The sequence below is a fragment of the Staurois parvus genome, unplaced genomic scaffold (assembly GCF_062004578.1).
Source record: "Staurois parvus isolate SC_StPar_1 unplaced genomic scaffold, SC_StPar_1.0 ptg001065l, whole genome shotgun sequence".
Taxonomy (NCBI): domain Eukaryota; kingdom Metazoa; phylum Chordata; class Amphibia; order Anura; family Ranidae; genus Staurois; species Staurois parvus.
In genome coordinates, this window is record NW_028318861.1 from 29,955 (window position 1) to 57,373 (window position 27,419).

Sequence of the window (27,419 nt, forward strand, 5' to 3'; positions counted from 1 at the left end):
CTGTTGTGAAACTTGACACAAAGGAAGTGTTGTGCTATCGGCAAGGTGTATTTCTCTACTGCTAAATCTGCTAACGTTCATTTGACTAATCTCTGGAATTCATTAACCTAAAAAGGTTTAATTTCCATTTTCCTGCATCAGCTCTATTTATGAAATGTTGTGCCCTATAAAGATGCCGTTATTTTCCATAGTCAAGCACCCTCTTAACAAATCTTCTCATTAATATGTAAATGTAAAGTCAATCGGTCTTCTCCCTGACAGCACTATGAATTGCTAGTGCACTGTATAATCTGCTGTGACTTGGCATCCGCTATTTATCATGAAATATGTCAGTTAGAAAAATTATGGAAACAGCACTGGAATTGATAGGGCTGCAATCTACTTTGTCAACACTTAATTGTTCCTTAAATCTAACATTTACATATAAACAGCCTAAATTCCCAGCCATGATGATACAAATAAACTAAATTAAAAAACTCTTGGGTATCTCAAGATGTCTTGTTATGGGACTTCATTAAAAAAAAAAAAAAAAAAAAAACCGCAAAAAAGAAAGACTAGAATGCTGAATGAAAAAAGAATGTAAAGGGAAAACAACTGTCAATCTGATAACCACTATACTATTTTTTTTAAATAAATGATTTCAGAAAATTCCAGGAACAGATTGTAGTCCACTAAGGTACAATGCTGACAATTTTAAAGATGCACCATATTCTCTACACCTACAATGGTTCATAACAACACGTACAACAACGTAAAGTTAAAGTGATTGTAAACCCTCACTTTGTATTCTAAACAGAATGGGTTGTTTTACAAATGAAAGGCAAAACATTTATGTACACATATAAAAGAAACATTATAATCATGTATAATTATAAAGTGGTCACATTCCCTCTGTTCTCAGCTGCATAAGAGCTAGGGGAGGAAAAACAGCAGTCTACTGATCTTTCCGATGAATGGCTGTGGGGGTGGGGTGGGAGGGGGTCAGGATAAGTCTGATCATTGGGAGAGAGAAGGCTGGGTCCCTAGCACAGCCGAAAATGAGTGAAGGTAAAAAATCTTCAGCCTTTGGAACCACTAAAATTTTTTGGAATACGTTGTTGATAAGCTTTTAGACACAGAGGTCATCAAATCAAATATACATTTTGTTTCCATGTAAAAAAAACGTAAATACCGGGGTTTTTTAATAAATATCACATTTGCTTGAAAATAAAGCATTCTCGCACATTCTCCCTTTTCTATCATAAGCTTTGTTTTTTATGCTAAACACAAGCAGGACAAAAGAGCAGTGTCTATGAGATTTCCACTTAAAATGGGCCTGAACCAGAAGTGAACATTTGCTGTTCTAGAGACCATTTAAAATGTTAATTATATCCAAGTATATCTGCAGGGTGAGATTAAAGACACTGCTACCTCTGACTACTGGTCCCAGGAGATTTGGGGTAAGGTTAATAATGTCACTACTGTGCTGCTCAATGTTCCTCTTGCTATTGGTTCTGAAAAGAGAAAGCAACGCCCTGCCTCTACCAAGATGGCCACCTCCACACAGAAACAGTACAGAACAAGAAATTGTAAGTCAGTGCAGGGCAAAAGTAAGCTAAAAGGGAGACCACAAGCCATACTAGTCCTTCACACTCTGCCGGTTCTTGGCACAGTTTCCAGATTTCAGTTCTGCTTTAGGGTTCATGCACAATGGGCTTAAAAAAAAACACCACGTTTATAGGCATCTGACTTATTTTTCTGCCTGTAAATACACCTCTATGTTAGCGTATGTGTCCATGCACACTTAGGCATTTACAAGATTATTATTATATTAGAATAAGAGTGTTTAGATGCAAGAAAAATCAGCTTGTTCAGAAGAGCTTTTGGACAGACGCCTGTGCAAAATTGCAGTTTTAGGGGTGCTTTCTAAGCAGCTTTTCTTTTGCAAGGTGAAAAGGCATTCAAGGGTACATGGGGCCTTAAAAGCAGAGTGGACAAAACAAATTGGTCCTTTATTTAAATGCTAATATAAATATATGTAAACAGTCTTACATGGATGCATAAACTAACAGAAAGATAATGTCTGGATAGAATGTTGCTCCAGGCTTACTTCAGTAATGGTCACATGCTAAAAGTCCAAGCACTCTGCTGATGCAGAAGAGTGGCCAATCTGAATTCTGATCCTCCGCTTTAACAGAGATCATGTGACAAAATGCCAAGGAGTTTTATCTCATGACCAACAATGGTAAGAGTATGAATGCTGCATTTCCAAAAAGTAACTATTCTGTTTAGTCTCCATCTATCAAAGCAAGGCTGTTAATTTAGCTGTACATTCCCAAAAAAATAGCCTAGAATTCAACCAGAACTTCATGACTGAAATGAATCCAATTACAAGCAGGTTATTTCTATGAAAAATCTTCTTGCTCACCTCTCTCCATGGGCTGACAAACTGTGTGCGTGCATATCGAGTCAGCATATGAATTATCACCACTTGTCCCCACTCCTCCACGTCCACCAGCAAATTACACAGTTTGCGATAGTTTTTGTGAATCAAATCAATTCTGTCTGGGCAGACTTCTTCGAATGCCATCACAACACTGCCTGCGACAAGCTGCAAAGCAACAAAGGAAGAGTTAAATATATGCTGCTGTAAAAATACAAATGGATGTTAATATTTGTACAAAATGTTAAATGAAAACTAATCCACCTTTTCCATGAAATCATAACTGGATTTATTTTTTTTTAAAGTATAACTAAAGGCAAATTTTTTTTTAAGTTTTGGATAGGGTGAAGAGGGATTAGAATACCTGTCAGTTTTTACTGCTGTCTGTGCCCCCGTTAAGGAGATTCAGGATCTCTATTTGTCCGGTTTACCATTAGCATTGAAAGTAAAAAGGAAATCCTAAATTTTGGGTTGTCCTCAAAAAGGTAATAGATGGAAAAGCTTCCAATGGGGACACTAGTTCTGGTAACCTGAGGGTCCCCAAGGAATTCCCTTAACCAGTTGCCGACCGCAAATAGTCGAATGACGGCTTCACTGCGGCCAACCAGTTCTAGGAGTGCGTCATATGACGTCCTCCCAGAATGGGCCCTCCCGAGCGCCCCCGGCAATCTCCGTGATCACTGTGTCCTTTTACCACGTGATCAACCATGTCCAATGACACAGCAGAACACCGGTAAATGCAGTTGCCGGTTATCGGCTGCACTTTTTTCACGCTGTCACAGCGTGAGGAAAGTACTGCCGATAACAGGAAATTGCCAGAGGAGGGATCGGCACCGATCACCGGGGCACTGATGATCAGTGCCCTGATGATCGGTGCTCAGCAGTGCCACCCCCCCAGTGCTGCCCATCTGTGCCCAGCAGTGCCACCCACCTGTGCCCACCAGTGCCACCCATCAGTGCTCATCATTGTTGCATATCAGTGCCCATCATTGTTGCCCATCAGTGCCAACTCAACAGTGACGCCTATCAATGCAGCCTCATCAACGCACTTCAGTGAAGGAGAAAAATTACCTGTTTGCAACATTTTATAATAGAAACAAAGAAAAAAAAATTTTTTCCCCAAATTTTTGCTATTTTTTTGTTTATAGCACCAAAAAATAAAACACCCAGCGGAGAGTACATACTACCAAAAGAAGGCTTTATTTGTGTGAAAAAAAAATCAAAATTTCATATGGGTACAATGTTGCATGACCGCGTAATTGTCACTCAAAGTGCGACAGCGCTGAAAGCTGAAAATTGGCCTGGGCATGAAGGGGGTATAAGTGCCCGGTAGGCAAGTGGTTAAAGAATAAGTTCATCTTTTCGAGTAGAATTTCACTTTTCATAATAAACAGAAGCGTTTTTCAATGCCATTTCTGGCCCAGCCATCCCAATGTGCTTTTCTCAAATGTACCTTTTCCACACGAGGTTTAAAATCATGTCAGTTTATTTGAATTTTTTATGATTTTCAGATTTTATCACTTCCTGTAGATCACCTCTTAGCATTCACTTCCTGTAGGACGAATTCCAGAAGCCTACATTTCCTTGTTGCATCACAGAAGAGGGTGTGATGGGGCAAGTCTACCACTCTGGACCACACCTCCCTCATTACAATACTTCCACCCACTTTCTATACAATCTAATGGCACAATCTCCTTTATATCTCCCATCAGCAAGAGCCTGCCTGATTTCAAGCAGATTGAATGGATTGTTCAAGTGTGTCTTCCTATTCCATAGTTCCGGTAAATCTAACGAAATTGTACAGAGATTGTACAGACTTCATAATGTATGGCCATCTACAAAGGAGGGAGTGGATGGAGACACTCAGATGTCAAGCCCCGTTCACATCTCCACGTAGAGAAAACTCACATTCCCGCATTCATTTGTTTTAGAGCGTTCTCACTCATTATGCATGGCCACTAGTCACTCATCCCTACACACGACAATTGTCCAAGGGAAGCAGCAGAACTCTTTTTTTTTTTTTTTTGAGTGGAGTATGGTGCGTTATCACAGTTTTTGGTGTGTGCGGGATGCCTTTAACATGTGAGACAACACAAACACAATGCACATTTGCAGCGTGTTCCTGAAACGCATGGCAAAACGCATATTTTCTGTGCCGTTTGCCATACGTTCGGAAACACAGAGATGTGAATGGAGCCTCATTACGCAAGAACAAACAAACCAATTTCACTTTCGGGCCCCAATCACACCTAGAGTAGTGGGACAGCATATATTTTTTGCCTCATTTTTCCCATTTACACACATAGGGCAGCCTGTTGATTTCAATGGGCTGCACTACACATGGCAAAGTAGCTCATGGGACATTTTGGCGTGATGTGGCTTGCACTTTTTTACTGTGAATTTTGCTGCAATGGTCACTCGTGTTTTCACATAGCAAAATGTGTGCTTGATCTCTAAAATTTCCTTTATATTTACCAAACTATATAATAGGAGGACACACCATCTAACCAAATCAGGCATGTCCTTGCGGTAGATCTAAAGGAGATTGTACAATAAGATTGTATAGTGTATGGTGAGCTTTACTGAACCCAGGACACACTCCTGTTTCAATAATAAAGCTCTACCCACATAGGCTGTTATCTGATCGCTCATTTACTGCACACACTGCTATAAGAACAATCCATGCAAGATGAAACTAAGATAAAAAAAAAATTGATGCACGTGTATTTAGTGAGAACGGTGATCCCTGATTATCTGAATTGCATTGGAAAACCGTGCACCTGTGAAAGTGGGTGGTAGTGATCTGCTGGAAGGGGGGAGGCTACCACAGGTATGTGCTAATGAGGTCAGCTTATGAAATCCTTCCTGTGTCTTTCTGGTTTTTCTGTCCTAAATCTGCATACCAGCAAATGATATAGCAAAGGCTAAGGTAAGACCTTGTTACATAGCTAGTCTGGCTGAAAAAAGACAAAAGTTCATCTAGTTCAACCATTAAAAAAAAAAAAAAAAAGTTATAATCCTATACCCACAGTTGATCCAGAGGAAATCTAAAAAACCAGCAAAGCACGATCTAATTTGCTCGTGCAGGGGAAAAAATTCCTTCCTGATCCCCCAAGATGCAATCGTATATTCCCTGGATCAACTTTACCTAGAAATGTTAGTATTCAGTTATATTCTGTGTATCCAAAAATGAATCCAGGCCTTTTTTTATTCTCAAAATCAAAAAAAGCTTTTTTTTTTCCTGCAACAGAGGTACATTAATTGTATACTTGTACATAGGGGAGCTGGAATTTAGAGGGAAAAAAAGGTGAAATTAGACATTAATTTGCAGGAATTTCCTCTCACTTCCTGTTTGCTATGGACAAGAAGTGAAAGGAAATTTCTGCAATGGCAAAAAAAAAAACCTCCCTTGCTCTATCCAAAATTTAAAAACAAATTTCTATAGTTCTACGAATACTTCTCTATAGAGTTCATTTTTCAAATGTAATTGTTTAACAAGCATGCATATTTCTAGTAGTGTGCATCGAAGGCTAGTTTTTTGGAGATCTAGGGGCTGCTTAGAGATTTTGTACAACATAATTCCCACCAATGAAATGCATGACAGACTATAAAGAGGATTCTTCAGTTTTGTCTTGTTATATGCATCTTATTTTGTTAGTCAAGATTGAAAAATTAAAAAAACAATGGGCTTTTGTGCACATAAAACCAATCTCCATGTCAGACCTGCAAATATGGGCTTTGAGTTGCATTTGCCATACATTGACAATATGGAGGAAACCCGGTATAATCCTTTAGTAAATAGACCAATTTAAATTGAAAGCCAGAACCTGACTGGCTAGTGTGAACATTGTCACCAATTTTCTTTGCTTCAATTCTGTAAATCAGCCCCAGTATGTGTCGTTCTCAGGTATATTATGCAGTAGTCTGAAATATGCTTTAGGGTTTTTATTCAAAGATTTCACCTACACTGCACCTGCAGCCAGACCACAGGCAGTAAATATATATTCTTAACAAGCTTCCACGACCCTTCTAGCTTCTTTTAATGTGAAATTATTTATTTTCAAAGAACCTCAGTCAACAACAAAAAGTCTAAAATCAGGTTTCGGTCCTAACAGCTTAGAAACACCTGCTGGTTGTTTACATTAGAAGGTTTTCTGATCTCATAAATTAAAAAAACAAACTGTGTTGTGAACTTTGAAAACAGATTGCTCTGCAACTCTTCTGGATACAGAGGTGATTATTTTAACGTGCCTTTACCATATGTAAATACATTAATGTGCATTTTCTGGGCACAGACTCACTCTAAAGTATATGTACAGTGGGGCAAAAAAGTATTTAGTCAGCCACCAATTGTGCAAGTTCTCCCACTTAAAAAGATAAGAGAGAGGCCTGTAATTGGCATCATAGGTAGACCTCAACTATGAGAGACAAAATGAGAAAACAAATCCAGACAATCACATTGGCTAATTTGGAAAGAATTTCTTTGCAAATTATGGTGGAAAATAAGTATTTGGTCACCTACAAACAAGCAAGATTTCTGGCTCTCACAGACCTGTACCTTCTTCTTTAAGAGGCTCCTCTGTCCTGCACTCATTACCTGTATCAGTGGCACCTGTTTGAACTTGTTATCAGTATAAAAGACACCTGTCCACAACCTCAAACAGTCACACTCCAAACTCCAATATGGTGAAGACCAAAGAGCTGTCAAAGGACACCAGAAACAAAATTGTAGACCTGCACCAGGCTGGGAAGACTGAATCTGCAATAGGCAAGCAGCTTGGTGTGAACAAATCAACTGTGGGAGCAAGAATTAGAAAATGGAAGACATACAAGACCACTGATAATCTCCCTCGATCCGGGGCACCATGCAAGATCTCACCCAGAGTATCAAAATGATCACAAGAACGGTAAGCAAAAATCCCAGGACCACACGGGGGACCTAGTGAATGACCTGCAGAGAGCTGGGACCAACGTAACAAAGGCTACCATCAGTAACACACTACGCCGCCAGGGACTCAGATCCTGCAGTGCCTGACATGTCCCCCTGCTTAAGCCAGTACATGTCCGGGTCCATCTGAAGTTTGCTAGAGCATTTGGATGATCCAGAAGAGGATTGGGAGAATGTCATATGGTCAGATGAAACCCAAATAGAACTGTTTGGTAGAAACAAAACTCGTCGTGTTTGGAGGAGAGAGAATGCCGAGTTGCATCCAAAGAACACCATACCTACTGTGAAGCATGGGGGTGACAACATCATGCTTTGGGGCTGTTTCTCCGCAAAGGGACCAGGACGACTGATCCATGTACAGGACAGAATGAATGGGGCCATGTATCATGAGATTTTGAGTGCAAACCTCCTTCCATCAGCAAGGGCATTGAAGATGAAACGTGGCTGGGTCTTCCAACATGACAATGATCCCAAACATACCGCCCGGGCAAAGAAGGAGTGGCTTCGTAAGAAGCATTTCAAGGTCCTGGAGTGGCCTAGCCAGTCTCCAGATCTCAACCCCATAGAAAACCTTTGGAGGGAGTTGAAAGTCCGTGTTGCCCAGCGACAGCCACAAAACATCACTGCTCTAGAGGAGATCTGCATGGAGGAATGGGCCAACATACCAGTAACAGTGTGTGCCAACCTTGTGAAGACTTGCAGGAAACGTTTGACCTCTGTCATTGCCAACAAAGGATATATAACAAAGTATTGAGATGAACTTTTGATATTGACCAAATACTTATTTTCCACCATAATTTGCAAATAAATTCTTTCCAAATCAGTCAATGTGATTGTCTGGATTTTTTTTCTCATTTTGTCTCTCATAGTTGAGGTCTACCTATGATGTCAATTACAGGCCTCTCTCATCTTTTTAAGTGGGAGAACTTGCACAATTGGTGGCTGACTAAATACTTTTTTGCCACACTGTATATTCAAATAGTTTCTTTAAAGTTTTAGATAGCTTAGTGAAAACCGTTATGAAGTTAGAATTTGTTGCCTTTGTCAAGGTAGATCATTTTTTTCCTTCACTTTCAGTCCTGAAGGTGCAACAGAAAATGAGATTTATTTGCTTTAAAGCTTATGGAAATACCATCTAAGAAAGTTGCCACAGGAATAGGCATCCCCATTGGAGGTTTTTTTATTCACTTCTTGCTCTGGTGACAACTCTAAAAATTTATGATTTCCCCCTTTCTTTCTTGGTGGCAGAGGAAAAATAGGAGGGAATCTCCACAACAGAAACAGACAGTTATAAAAAAAAAAAAAAAAAAAAAAAAAACAACAACTGACAGACAATAGGCTCAATGTATAACACTTTAAAATGGTTCTAAAGCCTTAAGGTTTTTTACATTAATGCACTCAGGTAAAAAAAACCCGTGCCAGAGGATCCCCCCATACTTACCTGAGCCCAAGCTCGATCGAGCAATGTGCAAGAGAGCAGCTTCCTATGGGAGCACTCACTGAAGAAGAGGAGCCAGGAGCGCCGGTGGGGGACCCGAAAAGAGGATCAGGGCTGCTCTGTGCAATACCAGAAAGTATTATTTTATATAATAAATAAATGAAAGCTTTACTGTCACTTTAACAACAGCCTAAGGCAGTATTGTTTAAGCCATTGTAATTTTTTATTTCATCATGAAAGCCACTTTCCATGGGGTCACCTGTGTGGTCCCGCCATCGCTCAAGTGTCACAGCATTTGACAGACAGCAGCGGGAGCCACTGCTCTCGTGCACATCGCTGGATCGAATCAGGCTCGGGTAAGAAAAAGAGGGGGCTGGGGGGTGCTGCAGCATAGAATGCATTAAGTTGAAAAACCTTAAGGCTTTAGAACCACTTTAACTTTGTAAAATGAGCATACGGTCTAACCTTTCTCTAATCTATGAAAGGCAAAAAAAAACCCACCCCATTCATCTGCCAGTCCTCCATTCACAAGGAAAATTTAATTCAGGTAGTACAGCTTCGTTTAGGCTCCATTCACACTTGTGCGACTTCAAAATCGAGGGATTTTACAGTGCGACTTGATGAGACTTTGGCTTTGACCAAAGATGATTGTTTGTAATCTACAAAGTTGCACACAAGTCGCAAGTATATCATTCAGGTGCATTTTTGGAGGGTGTTTACATTGAAGTCTATGGCCCTTAAGTTGCATGCAAGTTGGACCAAAGTAGTGCAGGAACTTCTTTAAATTCACTGCAAATTGAGGAAGTCGCACAGATATGAATGGTACTCATTGGGAAACATGGGGTGCAACTTGTCATGCGACTTTTGACCCCCAAAGTTGCATGACAAGTCACACAAGTGTAAATAGGCTCTTAATGATGGAGGTGAATGGAAAGGGGTGGGCATATTCAGCACTCTTGATGAGTGCCTGTCACAAAGTCTAGCATGGATATTAACCCCCGTAGAAGATTATGGCTGCAGGGTAAGGGAGGGCAGCAGAGAACTTTGTATTTTAACTGATATGGCTGGCACCAGCACAAAAGACATTTTGTATTAAAATGTAAATGCTGCTTTTTTTTTTTCTTAACACATTTTCCTAAACTTGGCATATGTCCAGCAAAAAAACTTTTTTTTTTTTTTTTGATAGAGCGAGGAAAGTTCAGAAACCCTAATAACAGAAAGGGAGTTAAATTTGCCAACTGCAACAAAGACAGAAATAACTTTTTGCTAGAAGCCATGACGGCTTTTTATTACGGTGTGTCCCTGTTGAAGACTGTCCCTCACTTCTTGTCTAGTAATCGGCCTACCCAAGTGCAGGCTCTCCCCGCTCCAGACCATCCTGAACTCAGCGGCTAGACTCATCCACCTCACCACCCGCTCCACCTCTGCCACCCCCCTCTTCCTCTCCCTCCACTGGCTCCCGATTGCCCAACGCATCAAATTTAAACTTCTTACCCTGACCTACAAAGCTGTTCACAACACTGCCCCTGACTACCTCACCAACCTGATCACCAAGTACCGCCCTAACCGTACCCTTCGCTCCTCACTGGACCTCCTTCTATCCTGCTCCCTGGTCTCCTCCTCCCATGCACGACTGCAGGACTTCTCCAGGTCCTCCCCCATCCTCTGGAACTCACTGCCCCAATCCATCAGACTGTCGCCTTCCCTCTTCACATTCAGGCGCTCCCTCAAAACCCATCTCTTCAGGGAAGCCTACCCCACCCTTACCTAACGGCCATTCTCCCTCTTTCCTCCCACCCCTCATTCCCCTCTGCCACTTCCTACTGTACCTTTACCCCCTCCCTCCTAGATTGTAAGCTCAAAAGAGTAGGGCCCTCTTACCCCTCGTACGCTGTTCGTTTTTGTTGTACTGTGCCATGTATTGTCCCCCCCTCTATTGTACAGCGCTGAGCAAACCCTTTGGCGCTATATAAACTCGATGTAATAATAAATAATAATAATAATAGTAAAAACACTGTCATGACGACAGTAAGGCTAGCCATTCATGTATGGGGATAGAGGAAGCTCCCCTGCTGACTAGTGTATTCTGACAGTACTCCCAGCTGTCAGAATACCCAAACAGTGACTATATCCAATTGGATGCAGTCACTGTTTAGCCAATAAATTCTCACCTGGCACCTTCGATAAAAGTTGATTGAAAAAAAAATCAACTTTTGTTGAGCTGGGTGGTGCCAAGAGGGCTACCAAGAGCTCGAATTTCCTTCACCTTCTGCTAAAATGGCCAAAACTTGAGCTTATGGCAGTCTTAACCTCTTCGCGCCGGCTGCGTCTAGGCCTTGACGCCGAGCGGCCGCACATTTGCATGCAATTAAGAAAAACATATGTGCTGAGAGCGCGCGTCCTGTGCGCTCCCAGCACACATGTCCGGTACTCATGGAAAAGTCTCGATCTCCTCTTTCAATCGGGACCTTTCCCGATTATGTGACCGCCGTGACGGCGAATCACGACGGTCACACGACCCTAAAACCCCTCCCCACCTCCTGGCTTCTGAAACCCTTAAAGGTCCAAGAGGCGCCAGCGCCAAGGGGTTAAAGCCCAATTTCAAGAAACCTGAAAATTAGCCCTTGCAGTGGGGTTGCGCCTACACTGCAAGTGTTTATTGCTCATTTAGGTCTAGCATAGTTGTTAAAAGTACAATTACTTACCTGATCCTCTGCACCACTAGACCAGTCCTCACAGCATTTTCTCCCCTACACTCCAGTGGTTAAAGGTCTTGAAGTCACCAAGACCAGTGCAGAGTCCATAGCCCTGTAGTGGACGTGATGCCAAGGAATAGCCTATAGCCTGCCTGGGGAGTGGAAGATCAGTAAATGCGCTCTAGACTAAACTAAAATGAACTCTTGCAGTGCAGGTGCAGACCCTCACTGCAAGGGATAAGTTTCCTTGGGATTTAAGTGACTAACGGAACCCTACAGAGCAGTAAAATCATTATAGGTATCCTGTACCTGTGACGTACTGTACAAACGTAAACAGGCACCAAAAATTGTAGCGATGGTATCTCCTAATTCTGGCACCCATAAGGGTGACCTGTTCCCAGGGCACTTTGGAAATCATACAAAAAATAAAAAATTGCCACATAATAGGTGGCTCACCCTATATAGTTACTCTCTGACTCATCAATCATATAGGTGTGGTTCAGTACCGAAAATTTAAAGCATATGAGAAAATAAACAGCCCTAAAGAGAGGCTGTAAAGTAACAGTCTAAATTAAACCCAAGCAGAGTAGTTAATGATGCAAACATTGCTTTATTGTGAATCTCACATAAAAGATGAATTAAACCTTGCAATGTTTCATACATCTTTTATGTGAGATTCACAATAAAGCAATTTTTGTATCATTAACTACTCTTCTTGGGTTTAATTTAGACCGTTACTTTACAGCCTCTCTTTAGGGTTGTTTATTTTCTCATACACTTTGGAAATCAACATGCCTCCGTTATGATCTCTGGGCCAGTTTGTCTTAATACCGCATTATATGAACCCAAAAAAAAAATGCCCCATTTTAAAGTACAACTGTGCAAAATACTAGGTTGTATATTATTTATATAATCTCCTAGATTGTAAGCTTGAAAGAGTAGGGCCCTCTTACCCCCGTACGCTGTCTGTTTTTGTTGTACTGTGCCATGTATTGTCCCCCCTATTGTACAGCGCTGAGCAAACCCTTTGGCGCTATATAAACTCGATGTAATAATAATAATAATAATATTTAAGAAAAACATGGTGGTGCTGGTCACTGTAAACTCCAGATGCCATCTCCAACACCTCCCAAATCTCTAAGACAAATAATACCCGCTTTCATACCTTTAATTATTGTTAATGGGTAATTTGCCCAAGTACTGCTTTCTCATGAAAACTGGGTCAGCCTGCTTAGCATTTTTCTGGAGTACTTTGTAACTTTTTAGTTACAAATACAAAAGAATGGCAGGTTTGGTACTAACTGTATGCAGCTATTATACATGTTCAGCCAGGATAAACAATTAAGTGTATATTACTATGCCAGAACAATATATGAGGCCAAATGCCAGATGCTGCCTACATAACATTTTACAGAAATTGTCATTAATAGAAAATTAGACCTTACTATGCGTTCTTCCACAAGCATTGACTAATAGGCACATTCTCTATATGCTATATTTAGCAAAAAAGTGCTCAGGAAAAGTAAATGCATAGCAAAAGTTCATAGAACAAGATGTGTAGTGTGCTCGGTCTGTATGTAAACTCCATATCTCCACATCTTTAAGTACAAGAGAAAACACAGATTACCCTCACTTTTATTGTATATTTCTATCCTGGGTAACACTGACAGACACATCATTCCCAGAGATAACTCTATGCCTCGCATTCTGGCGTTCATTTAACAGGGCTTGACTAGAACTTGGCCTTAAGCACTCTGAAATGACAGGTTGTGATGCAATAGTTTTTACTTTACTTCACCCAGTTGAGGACCTACTCTTTTTATATAACAGCAGATGGTTTTTCCTGCTTTTAAAAAGGGTAGGAATAAAAGACTCAAAGAATTTCTAAGACCTGGGCTAGAAGAAGCCACAATATCTATATCCAGAGTCCCCCATTTCTGACATATGAGTTTGAAGATGTCTGGGTGAATGGCTCATTCCCCTTGATCCAGGCGGTGGCACCCCGGATGGGTGTCAATGCAGTTGGGGTCTAGTGTTACAGAGCCATTAAACTGCTCGGAGCTCCAGGAAGTTGATGGGGGAACTTGGCTTCCACAGGTGACCATGTTCCCTAGACCATGAGAGACTGGAACACTCATCCCCAGCCTGAAAGACTGGCATTGATTATCATTTTCCAGTGACAGGGAAAGAAAGACTTCCCTATTGTTAGAGCTAGGCTTGAAATCCACTAAGATAGGTAGTTCTTTGCTTGGCTGGACAGGAGCATGGGTAGATCGCGAAAAAGAAGCAGGATTGTTCTGGGTCCACATGATGTTGTATTGGAGAGCTCTTACAATATTTGGCAAATGGTACAGCCTTGATGGAGGCTACAATGAGGCTTAGAATGCTCTAAGAATCTCATTGTGGGATGTCTCTTTGATCTGAATTTCTAATTTTTTTTTCAGAAAGAAAACCTTTGCTTGGGATGTGTACAGGACCAGACCCAAGTATTCCAGGCAAAGAGAACGTTGTTGAACATTGTTGGCTCTGCACATTATGGTCAGCCTCACCCTGCCGACATACAGTTCGGTGCGCCGCCGATCTAAGCCCTGTATATAGCTCTGAACTGCCAGCAAAGTGAGGGTTGACAATAACGTGCAGTGCCCTAGATGGAGAAGCAGTCTTCCCGGCTACTGACCTGCTCTGCCTCTCACTACAATGCAGTATAGTAGTGTGAATATACAGTTCACCCGCCAGTGCAGGTGCCCAACAGTAATTGTATGAAAGTGAAAGCAAAACAAAAAGGTGTGTGGATGAACCAGGTCAGTAGATCTGCATTTTTTAAAAGACTGTATGTAAGTCTATGTACAGAATCTGTGTGTATCTACAACCCCAATTCCAAAGAAAATAAGGTAGTTTTTAAATTGATGGCAGGAACACATCTGAAAAAAGTTGTGACAACAAAAATCTGCCAAAGTGGTATTAACGAGGACCTGGAAGAACATTTTGCAACTATTTACGTTAATTGACAGGTCAGTAACATTTTTTTTTTTTGTTTTTTTTTTTTTAAATACCAAGAGGGGCGCCTTAGAGACTAAAAGTGTTCTAGAAGTAAAGATGGGCAGAGGTTCACCAATCTGAAAAACTGTGTAATGTGCCTCAATGTAAACAACTGCAAAAATGTTAATACAACCCCTGGAAAAATCACCAATGAAAATGTTCATTCAATTGTTTAATTGTGTAGGGGAAAAAAAAAAAAAAAAAAAAACTTATCACAGACATGCCTCAAAACTATTTTCATTTAACATCCAACCAACACTTATAAAAATATGAAAGAAAGAAAACTGCAGTCAGTTGCAACTGTTTTAGCAGATCAAGCAGAGGAAAAAATATGAAATCGCTCAATTCTGAGGAAAATATTATGGAATTATTGAATCATGAAAAAGAAAAAAAAAAACACTACAGTACACCCCACTAGTACTTTGTTGCACCACCTCTAGCTTTTATTCTCTGAGGCATGGATTTAACTATCGACAAACAGCATCTTTCATTAATCCGGCTCCAACTTTCTCTTATTGCAGTTGCCAGGTCAGCTTTGCAGGTTCGAGCCTTGTTATATAGTTGGTCTGGCTGAAAAAAAAGACAAAAGTCCATCCAGTTCAACCATTAAAAAAAAAAAAGTTATAATCCTATACCCACAGTTGATCCAGAGGAAAGCATAAAGAAAAACCCCCACAAAGCACAATCCAATTTGCTCCTGCTGGGAAAAAAATTCCTTCCTGATCCTTGCAGAGGCAGTCGAATATTCCCTGGATCAATTTTACCTAGAAATGTTAGTATCCAGTTATATTCTGTGTATCTATGAAACAATCCAGGCCTTTTTTTGAAGCAATCCACTGAGCTGGCCAGAACCAATCTTGAGGGAGTCTATTCCACTTTTTCACAGCTCTCACTGTGAGGAAACCTTTCCATGTTTGGAGATTAAATTTCTTTTCCTCCAGACGTAAAGATTGCCCCCTTGTCCTCTGATGACCTCAGGGTGAATAGCTCTACACCGAGTTCACTATATGAACCACTGATGTATTTATACATGTTGATCATATCCCCCCTTAATATCCTCTTCTCAAGAGAATAAATTCAGTTCCTCTAATCTTAACTCATAGCTGAGCTCCTCCATGCCTCTTATCAGTTTGGTTGCCCTTCGCTTTACTTTCTCCAGTTCCCCAATGTTCTTTTTGTGAATTGGTGCCCAAAACTGAACTGAATATTCCAGATGTGGTCTTACTAATGATTTGTACAGGGGTAATATCTCTCTCTCTCTGGAGTCTATACCTCTTTTAATACAAGAGAGGATTTTGCTCACTTTAGAAGCTGCAACTTGGCATTGCATGCAATTATGATATACCAAAACTCCCAGATCCTTCCCCCCCATTGATTTCCCCCAGTTGTACCCCCCTAGTATGTATGATGCATGCATATTCTTAGCCCCCAAGTGCAGAACCTTACATTTATCAACATTAAACCTCATTGGCCACATAGTCGCCCAATTAAACAGTGCATTGAAGTCGGCTTGTAAGTTGGAGACATTCTGTAAGGACGTTATTGCACTGCACAGCTTGGTGTCATCTGCAAAGACTGAAATGGGATTTGTAATCCCAGACCCTATAACGTTTATAAATATATTAAAAAGTAAGGGTCCCAACACTGAACCTTGGAGTACACCACTGACAACCCTAGAGCATTCAGAGTATGAATCATTAACCACTACTCTTTGAATACAATCTTTTAGCCAGTTTTCTAACCATTTACATACTGATTTTTCCAAGCCCGTAGACTTTACCTTACACATTAGCTGTGTGTGGGGAACTGTGTCAAACACTTTTGAAAAATCCAAGTATACCACGTCCACCGCCACCCCTCTGTCCAAGGTTTTGCTCACCCCCTCATAAAAAGAAATCAGATTTGTTTGACAACTTCTGTCTTTCAGGAATCTATGCTGCCTGTTGCTTAAAATATTTTTTTCCAGCAAGAACTCATCTATGTGGTCTTTTAGTAAACTCTCCAGTATCTTCCCAAATATAGACGTTAACCTAACAGGTCTATAATTACTTGGTAAAGATTTTGACCCCTTTTTAAATATTACGCCAATCCAGTGGTACTATGCCAGTCATTAAAGAGTCCCTAAAAATTAGAAACAATGGCTTGAAAATGACAGAGCTCAATTCTTTAAGGACTCATGGGTGTATGCCATCTGGTCCAGGTCCTTTATTCACCTTTATACTGTCTAAATAATTTTGGATCATATCAATTGTGAGGCAATGTGGACCATCTGGAGCTGTGTCAATACCATTCCCATTATGGACAAGAGCTCCCCCATGCTCCTTTGTATACACAAAGCTGAAGGAGGTATTTAATAAATTTGCCTTCACTTTGTCCCCAGTCACCCACTCTAGATTATTTTGTAAAGGGCTTACATGCTCAGACCGCACCTTTTTACTAATAATATCTTTAAAGAATTTTTGGAGTTGGTCCTGCTATGTTTTGCAATCGGTTGTTCATTTTCAATTTTTGCGGCCTTCATTTCGTTTTTGCATATTCTGATATATTCTTTGTAATGTTTAAATGATAGCGTTCCTTCACTTTTATATTTAATAAAAGCGCTTATCTTTATCTATAGGTTTTCAACTTTGGCCATAAGCCACATAAGTTTGATTTTTAGCCTTTTAAACTTGTTGCCCATGGGAATATATTTTGCAGTGTGTTCACAAAGTCTTTTTGAAGAACTCCTATTTCTGTGTTTGTTCATCGATACCAATATTCCCTTCCAGTCTAAGTCTTAAAGAGCAGCTCTCAGACTTGTCATGGACCATTTTCTTTAACCTCTTCACGCCGGCCGCACACAAATGTGCGGCCTCCCGGCATCTGGGCCTAGACGCCGAGCGGCCGGACATTTGCATTCTAATAAAAAAGGACATATGTGCCGAGAGCACGCGCCCTGAGCGCTCCCAGCACACATGTCCAGTACTCATGGAAAGGTTCCGATCTCCTCATTCGAACGTGACCTTTCCAGAGCATGTGACTGCCATGACGGCGCGTCACATGACCCTAAACCCCGCCCCCCCGGCTTCTGGAACCCTTAAAGGGCCAGGAGGCACCGGCGTGAAGCGGTTAATTTTCACCATAGATTTTCAGTTGGATTGAGGTCCGGACAATTTGCAGGCCATGCCATTGACATTATATGTCTTTCATGAAGGAAAGTTTTCATGGCTTTTGCCCTACGGCAAGATGCATTATCATCCTGAAAAATGTATGTCATCATCACCAAACACCCTTTCAATTGATGGAATAAGAAAAGTGTCCAAACTCTCAATATAAACTTGTGCATTTATTGAAAATGCAATGACTGTCATCTCCGCCATACCTTTACCTGACATGCAACTTCATATCAAGGACTAGAAAATTAGCATGTTTTCTTAAGGCAGTCGTCTTTATGCATTTCATTGGAATGGCTCCAAACAAAAGTTCCAGCATCATCACCCTGCCCAGTGCAGATTCAAGATTCATCACGGAATCTTACTTTCATCCAGTCATTCACAGTCCATAATTGCTTTTCTTTAGCCCACTGTAACCTTTTTTTTTTCTGTTCAAGTGTTAATGATAGTTTGTGTCTTTTCTGTATGTAAATCCCATTTCCTTTAGGTGATGTCTTATAGTTCGGTCACAGACTAAAGTTTTTGCCCATTTGTTCCTCATTTGTTTTGTTGTACATTTTCTGTTTTCAAGGCATATTACTTTAAGTTTTCTATCTTGACGCTTTGATGTCTTCCTTGGTCTACCAGTACGCTTCCCTTTTACAACCTTCCCATTTGATTTGTACTTGGTCCAGATTTCAGACACAACTGACTGGGAACAACCAACATCTTTTGCAACATTCCGTGAGGATTTACTTTCTTGAAGAAGTTTTGTAATCCTCCCCTTTGTTTCAACTGAAATCACTCCTGTTGGAGTCATGATCCATGGCAATCTGCTTGGTGGAATACTCACCAAGGCTTGCAAGCACTCTAACTGCAGACGACTAATTAGCAGATGTAATATGATGCAGATGTTTGTTTTAGAACTGCAAAAGTTTATGGTAATAATTTTTCCGTAATATTTTCTCAGAATTGAGTGATTCCATATTTTTTTCTTCTGCTTGATCTGCAAAAACAGTTGCAATTGACTACCCGGAAATGCAAAATCACATATATATTCACGTGATTTTGCGCACTCCTGCCGGCCTGTAGCAGTATATCTGCTATAGGGCGGCAAGAATGCGGTTAAGGCCAGAAGGTTGGAATGTTAAATTAAAATAGTTTTGAGGCATGTCTGATTGTTTTTATTCTACACAAACAACCAAATAAACATTTTCCAAGAGTGAGGATTCCATACTTGTTGCCAGGGGTTGTATATCATCAACAGTACACAATATCAAAAGATTCAGAGAATCTGGAGAAGTTTGTGTGCACAAGGGACAAGGCTGAAATGCAATTTTTGGATGACCGTGATCTTCTGGCCCTCAAACACTGCATTAAAAACAGGCATGACTCTGTGATGCATATCACTGCATGGGCACCATTTGCCCAGGTCTAAATCTATCGTTCTATCTGCATAGGTACAGTGAGATGTTAATTAAGACTGACGTCATGCAGGATCAACCACATGAACAGACCACTTATTTGGGAACTCTTTTTCCACTGGATAAAATTCAGCAAAGATTCTCTTCTGTCTGCCTTGTCTAGGGCAGGCATATTAGGATTTGATTTTGCTGAAAAATTTGAGTAGAAGAAGGGGGGTTTTGATCACTGGGCAAAGTTGGGTGTATTAATGTCATTATTTGTCTAAGAAATTGTGACATACCTGTAGATACAAAAATTGTTGCTTTTGTGAGGCAGGCTGCTTGTTGTGTATAAGGTCTCTAGGCGATGTGGTGGTAAAAGTGTGATGTGTGGTATGTCGTCACACATAGTCATCCACCTGAGCCTAAAGCCATAGATGAGTCTAAAACCGAACGTTCTGTCGACTGAAAATCAAAAATAGTTGATACAACTGTGCCATCTTTTGTTTCATTTTTCTTAGGAAAAAATCTAGTATGTTGGATCAGGCATTTTTGTTTGCAGCATGAAAATCGCGTGTCACAGCTGGCACACTAATGATGCAATAAGCAAGCAATTTGAAAATTCTTGTCTATTGTCAATCGGTTTTCGACTCATCTATGGCCAACTTATGCTGAGTGATTGAATTTTAGCACCAAAGCTTACACTGTAGTGAAAAAAATTCAAACATCGCCCTGGTCTTTAACAGTCACATTCTGAAGCATAAAGGGTGACCATGTCTTAACTGTCCACAATGCTGTATTGCAGATAAGTTCAGTCTTTTCCTCTCTCAGTGGGCATACCCCCGAAGGGGTCTCCAGGAACTGGGTTCCACAGGGATGGACCACAGCCCAGGACCTGTACTGAACTTTATGGCTGACCACATGATTTGCACTAAGTGCCAAGGTGAGTGTCCATGTAGGATCCAGTGCCTGTAGCAACAATACAGGTTCCCACTGTTAACCAAGTTTGCATTAATCCAGGTGCACTGCTTCTATTTGTGGCATCAGTGGGCAGTAAGGCGCTGGTTGAGAAATTCAAAGATAAAATAAAATGTGGCTAAGCTAAGAGTGATTTCTATGTCAAGGAGAAGACATTCATCACTTAAGAATTTTAGCACAAAACGGAGGACTCACAGAGTGGGGAAAGGTTATAGGGGAGGTGGCAAGTGGGCATGCCCTCAAAAGTTTGCCAGTGTCTAATCATCTGAAGATACAAGCCTATAACCCAGGGTCTATGAAAACATTGCCTGTGTCCTGTACCAGCTCAGGTCTAATTTAGCAATGTAGTATATAATGCCTGATGTGTGAAAAGCGTTGTAATCCCATATAGCAGTACAAAATATATTTAGTGCATTGGAAAAAGGAAAACGAAATAAATGTGTTTGCTGTGGGTTACTGCACTTTGCACACAGTGCTATAGCACCTATTAAATAAGCCTGTAAATGTGTCTATTGTTCTATGTTAATCAGGCCTCCAAAACAGAATCAAAGCGCATCCCATTCTGCACATATCAAGCTGTCACAGGGCAATGTTTTAAACATACTATGTGAGCAAAATCGACATGGAACAAAAATAAAACCTGTAAAACAAATCTCCCTGGAAAATAAAGGTTTCATTCACTCAAAACACACAGGATTACCTGTAAGTACCAGCAATTTCCCAAATGACTTTAAATAATAATTGAATGAAAACACAATCTGATGAAAGCGCTTTGAAGAAAACAAATGACATTTGCTCTAATAATATTTTTTAGGTTTTTTTTTTCTTTTCTGTAGTATTTGGCCAACATTTGGTATATTAATATGCACCCAACATTACAATCAAAAGAAAACGGCACAGAATATCTACTTGCTATTATGCTAAGCAAGCTGGAAGTCCTTTGAGGATTTTATGAATTACCAATCAGTATAAACGTGAAGTTGCATTTATTGACTCCAGCCCTGTCCACATACAGGAGCCTGCTGCTAGCAGCATGAAGACAACTCATTCCACAAAGCATGGATTTGATTATTTGGAAGAACTAAGTAAAATACATCAGACGTCTTAGGATAATTTGCTTTTCCATTCACTAGCAGCATAGTGGGGAAAAAAGGGAGGGGGAATGGCAAAAGACAGAGGTGGATATGCATATGCAGGAACATTACACCTATCTGTCACAGCAAAATGGTATCTAAACATGCCAGGAGTTTAATTAAAAGACAACATTATGCAATGTCCATGTTGATAAGAGTGTGGGAGGTTATTGAAATGCTGGAATCAATCTGCACCTGGTGGTAAACAATCAAAGAACACTTTTTAATAAGCATAACATTTAAAAAGCAGATCATCCTAGTGTGCCCAGAAGATTGATAAAGATGTTTAATACCATTCAGATCATCTGGTGGGTACACAATGGAATTCACTTCATCAGAGTTAAAGCTCAACTCCAGTCAGAAAGATAGAAACACAGTTGGTACACGTACATGTGAACTACATAGCATGCCAAATGTTCTGCAAATATGTTTGGCCACTCTTGTGAGTCACACGCACCCCTCCACACTATACCTACAGTTGTGTTCAAAATAATAGCAGTCAGACATCACTAACCTGATCAATCACTGTTTTTGGTAGAAATGATATTTCTACATGGCAAATAATTTACTAGCAGGTATAGTAGAGTAATAGAAATCCAACAGACCCAACAGTCATGACATGCATGCTGCTGATTCTGTGTAATTGAATCACTAATTGAAAGGGGCATGTTCAAAATAATAGCAGTGTGGAGTTCTATTAGTGAGGTCATTCATTCTTTGAAAAACAGGTGGCAATTATTGCCCTTACTTAAGGAAGGAAGGCAGCAAATGTTGTACATGCTGGTTACAGTGCATTTCTCTCTGAAATTCTGAGGAAGACATTGTTCAGAAGAACAGCGTACCTTGATTAAAAAGTTGACTGAAGAGGGAAAAACATATAAAGAACTGCAGAAAATCATAGGCTGCTCAGCTAAAATGATCGCAAATGCTTTAAAATGGCAACCAAAACCTGAAAGACGTGGAAGAAAGCAAAATAACTACCATTCGAATGGCTAGAAGAATAGCCAAAATGGCAAGGACTCAGCCAACAATCAGCTCCAGGAAGATCAAAGAAGGTCTAAAGTTACCTGTGAGTACTGTTACAATTAGAAGACGCCTATGTGAAGCCAAGCTAACTGCAAGAAGCCCCCGCAAAGTCCCACTGTTGAAAAAAAGACGTGCTGAAGAGATTACCATTTGCCAAAGAGCACATTGACTGGCCTAAAGAGAAATGGCGCAACATTTTGTGGACTGATGAAAGTAAGATTGTTCTTTTTGGGTCTAGTGGCCGGAGAGTTTGTCAGACGACCCCCAAACACTGAATTCAAGCCACAGTACACAGTGAAGACAGTGAAGCATGCTTGCGCAAGCATCATGATATGGGGATGTTTCTCATACTACGGTATTGGGCCTATTTATCGCATACCAGGGATCATGGATCAGTTTGAATACATCAGAATACTTGAAGAGGTCATGCTGCCTTATGCTGAAGAGGAAATGCCCTTGAAATGGGTGTTCCAACAAGACAACGACCACAAACACACCAGTAAACGTGCAACATCTTGGTTCCAGACCAACAAGATTGATGTTATGGAATGGCCAGCCCAATCCCCGGATCTTAATCCAATAGAAAACTTGTGGGGTGACATCAAAAATGCAGTTTCTGAGGGAAAACCAAGAAATAGGGAAGAACTGTGGAATGTAGTCCAATCATCCTGGGCTGGAATACCTGTTCACAGGTGCCAGAAGATGGTTGACTCCATGCAACACAGATGTACAGCAGTTCTCAGAAACAGTTCTTATACAATTAAATATTAAATTAAGTGATTCAAAGGAAAGCAAAATCTTCAAACATTTTTCAGTTTATATAGTGAATGTTTGAGTTTGTAAAGAAGAATACAAAACACTGCTATTTTTTTGAACAGTCTTATATTCACTTTTCTTCAGTTTTTTTTAGAGGAACAACACAAATTTGATATATTTTTCTTCATGTTTTGATTTGGAATAGAATGTGTAGTGTTCCCAATGCATTTGTGTGTATGGAAATAAAAGCTATTAGAAGGATTTTGAGCTTTTTTCACTTTTTTCAACACACTGCTATTATTTTGAACACAACTGTATGTTGGTGTTTTATACCATGTTTGCTATGAACATACAGTGGGGAAAAAATTATTTGATCTTCTGAAGATTCTGTAGTTTGCCCACATACAAAGAAATGAAGGGTCTATAATTTTTTTCATAGGTGTATTTTAAATGATAGACACAGAATATCAACCAAAAAGGCAGAAAAAAAACACGATACAAATGTTATAAATCGAGTTTCAGTTCAGTGAGTAAAATAAGTATTTGATCCCCAAGCAAAACACAACTTAGTATGTGGTGGAGAAACCCTTGTTGGCAAGCACAGGGGTAAGACGTTTCTTGTATTTGGTCACTAGGTTTGCACACATATCAGGAGGGATTTTGGTCTACTCTTCCTTACAGGTCTTTTCTAAATCCTTAAAGTGTTACAACAGTAAAATCAGTCTGTATATGCAGTAAAGCATGGTTGTTATACCCACTGTGGAACCTAAGGGGCTAATCCTCTGCATTGTGCCTCCCCCTCTTATTTCCTGATAAGACATTGTGTGGAGACACTCTTCACATGCTCAGTTTGGTGTGTATTGATAAAGGAAGGGTTTTTTTTCTTGGGAGAGTGCATGCAATCTGCAAAGGGCAAATCAGCAGTATCCAGACAGAAATCAGGGGCTCTTCATCCTCCTAGAGGAGAAAGAAGACTCCTCCTACAAGCTTTAACATGTGCTTTGTTGGACACTGATAGAAGGCACAAGACTGCAATATACTGCATATGAGAAAAGGTATTTAGCAGTTTATATCTACTGTAACAAGGTTAGCTCGGCAGCGGGTGTGTGTGACCCCCTGGATGGGTGCACAACACAAAAAGATAGGCACAGCACAACAATAGTGGAGGTGAAAACAAACAGGTGCAATTTATTTACAATATTTACAGAAAAAATGATAAACAAAAAGAGACATCAAAATAAATCCTGGCCAACTTGGCTACTTACTGCAACAACAGCTTTTCCCTAGCTACCCACTAGGTACAGCCTGCTGCTATACCTTGTTGCTAGTACTGGGAGGTTAGCCACACAGGCTTTGGTCTCTCTGCACACAGATAACAGGTCAGCTCCCCAGACAGTTCAGGCACAGATCTGGTTCCAGGGTGGAGCAACTCCCTAAGCACTCTGGGAAGCTTTATACAAGTGTTAATGAGCCCACTACCTTCAGCTGGGCTCATTATCTCAGTGCTGAAGGACTCAGCACTTCCTTCTAGTGGTACAAATCCCCATAAACCCTGAATCTCGGACAAATATATCGTCCATCCAGGACGCAACCAAGTGATTTCACCTGCCTACTGTCACATACCCCCCCCTCTTGTTTCAACCTTGGGGTTGTAACACCAGTAGCCAGGCAGGCATGTACCCGGGATAAAGCATCCACATTTCCCATCTGAACACCGGGGCGATGCTTCACCGTGAAGGTAAATTCCTGTAGGGCCAGAAACCACCTATTTACCCTTCTATTGGTCTCCTTATTTTGAGCCATCCATTTCAAGGGAGCGTGATCTGTGATCAGGTCAAAATGTCTGCCCAGCAGATAGTACCGAAGGGAATCTAGGGCCCACTTTACCGCTAAACACTCCTTCTCAATCGTGGCGTAATTTTCCTCGTGAGACTTTAGCTTTCGACTGAGATAGATTACCGGGTGCTCCTCCCCCTGCCAAACCTGGGACAGCACTGCTCCTAAGCCAACACTGGATGCATCTGTCTGGACCACAAAGTCTTTTGAGAAGTCTGGTGAGTATAGGACTGGCTGGCTACATAAGGCCCTTTTTAAAGACAGGAAGGCTGCATCAGCCTCAGGGGACCACTTAACCATGACAGACTCCTTCCCTTTTGTCAGGTTGGTTAGGGGTACTGCCATAGAAGCAAAATGGGGAATGAATCGCCGATAGTAGCCAGCAATTCCTAGAAAAGCCCGTACCTGCTTTTTGTTATTTGGGCGTGGCCAATTCTGTATTGCTTCCACTTTGTTTATCTGAGGTTTTATTACCCCTCTCCCAATAGTGTACCCCAGGTACTTGGCCTCCTCCTGTCCAATCGTACACTTCTTTGGGTTGGCCGTAAACCCAGCTTTCCATATTGAGTCTAGCACAGCCTGAACTTTTGGCAAATGTGAGGCCCAGTCTGCGCTATGGATAATCACATCGTCCAAGTACGCTGCAGCATACTTCTGATGGGGACGAAGAATCTGATCCATTTTTCGCTGAAAGGTGGCCGGTGCATTCTGTAACCCGAACGGCATTCTTTTATACTGGAATGACCCTTCTGGGGTTACAAATGCAGTCTTCTCCTTTGCCGACTTAGCTAGGGGAATTTGCCAATAACCTTTCGTCAAGTCTAGTGTTGTCATGTACCGGGCTGCTCCCAGTCGGTCGATTAGTTCATCTATCCTTGGCATGGGGTAGGTGTCAAATTTTGTAACTTTATTCAACTGTCGAAAGTCGTTAGAAAATCGCCAGCTCCCATCTGGTTTGGGCACCAACACTATGGGGCTGGACCAGTCACTTTGGGACTCCTCTATCACCCCCAAATCTAGCATTCTCTGTACTTCCCCACGTATTGCCTCCCGTCGAGCCTCTGGGATTCTATAGGGTTTCAGTTTTACTCTTTCACCCGGTGGGGTGATAATGTCATGCTCCACCCCCCGAGGTTTGTCCCGGCAGCTCAGAAAAAACCTCTGTGTTGCGGAGCACAAACTCTTTAGCCTCCTGTTTTTGAATTGTAGACAAGGTGACTGCTATTCCAACCTCCAGAACCAAGCAGTTAGATGGCGCTGGTGACAAACCCTCAGCAACTAGGGATTCCCTGTCCCTCCAGGCCTTTAGCAGATTGATGTGGTAGATCTGCTCCGGTTTCCGCCTTCCTGGTTGTCTGACCCTGTAATTCACCTCACTCACTTTCTCAATCACCTCGTATGGGCCATGCCATTTGGCCAGGAATTTGCTTTCAACCGTAGGGATTAGCACTAGCACTCTATCTCCTTCAGCAAACGACCTGGTCCGGGCCCCCCGATTGTACACCCTCTGCTGCGCTAACTGTGCTTGGGACAAATGTTCCTTTACGATAGGCATGACCTGGGCAATTCTATCTTGCATTTGGGCGACGTGCTCAATCACACTCCGGTGGGGAGAACTCTCACTTTCCCAAGTTTCCTTGGCGATATCTAACAGCCCCCTTGGGTGTCTCCCATAGAGCAACTCAAATGGTGAAAACCCTGTGGAGGACTGGGGTACCTCCCGGATGGCAAACATCAAATAGGGTACTAAATAATCCCAACCCTTTCCATCCTTATCTACCACCTTCCTTAGCATTTGTTTCAGGGTTTTGTTGAACCTTTCCACCAACCCGTCAGTTTGGGGATGATACACAGAGGTGCGCAACTGTTTTACCTTGAACAGTTTGCAGAGCTCTTTCATCACCCGGGACATAAAGGTGGTTCCCTGGTCCGTCAGCAGTTCCTTTGAAATACCCACTCGGCTGAAAACGAGGAATAGCTCCTTAGCTATTGTCTTGGCAGAGGTATTTCGGAGTGGAATTGCTTCTGGATAGCGGGTGGCATAGTCGAGTATGACCAACAGGTACTGATGCCCCCTAGCGGATTTCACCAGCGGACCTACCAAATCCATGGCAATCCTTTCAAAGGGGACCTCAATGATGGGAAGAGGTACCAGTGGACTACGGAAATGGGGCATAGGGGCCGACTTCTGACACACAGGGCAAGAGGAACAGTAATTTTCCACCTCCTTAATGACCCCAGGCCAATAGAACCGCTGCAGTACTCTTTCCCGTGTTTTCTCCGCCCCCAAATGACCCCCAAGGATGTGTCCATGGGCCAACTCCAACACCAACTTCCTGTAAGGTCTGGGCACCACCAGTTGCTCAATGGTTTCTTCTGCCCCCTGAGCAACTCGATAGAGTAGGTCCCTTTCCACAAGGAAGTATGGATAAGCAGCAGTTTTCTCAGGACTCACTAGTTGGCCATCTACTTTTACTACATTTTCCCGGGCTTTTATCAGCGTGGGGTCTTTCAGCTGTTCGGTGGCAAAATTTTCCCTATGCACCTCTAAGTCCGAGAAATCCAAAACCGGCAGATTTTCATCTGGGGAGGTGGGCTCCTCCCCAGTCCCTT

The 27,419-nt window shown here is 41.4% G+C and overlaps 1 protein-coding gene across 1 annotated transcript in view; it reads right to left on the bottom strand.

Annotated features, from left to right (window-relative positions):
- The window catches only part of LOC149440624 (AP-3 complex subunit beta-1-like), a 116,261-nt gene that overhangs the window by 23,224 nt on the left and 65,618 nt on the right, over nucleotides 1–27,419 (bottom strand). The window contains exon 7 of the mRNA XM_089658381.1: nucleotides 2,408–2,590. Within this exon, the coding sequence (XP_089514507.1) occupies nucleotides 2,408–2,590 (183 nt within the window). The remainder of the gene's footprint in view (nucleotides 1–2,407; nucleotides 2,591–27,419) is intronic.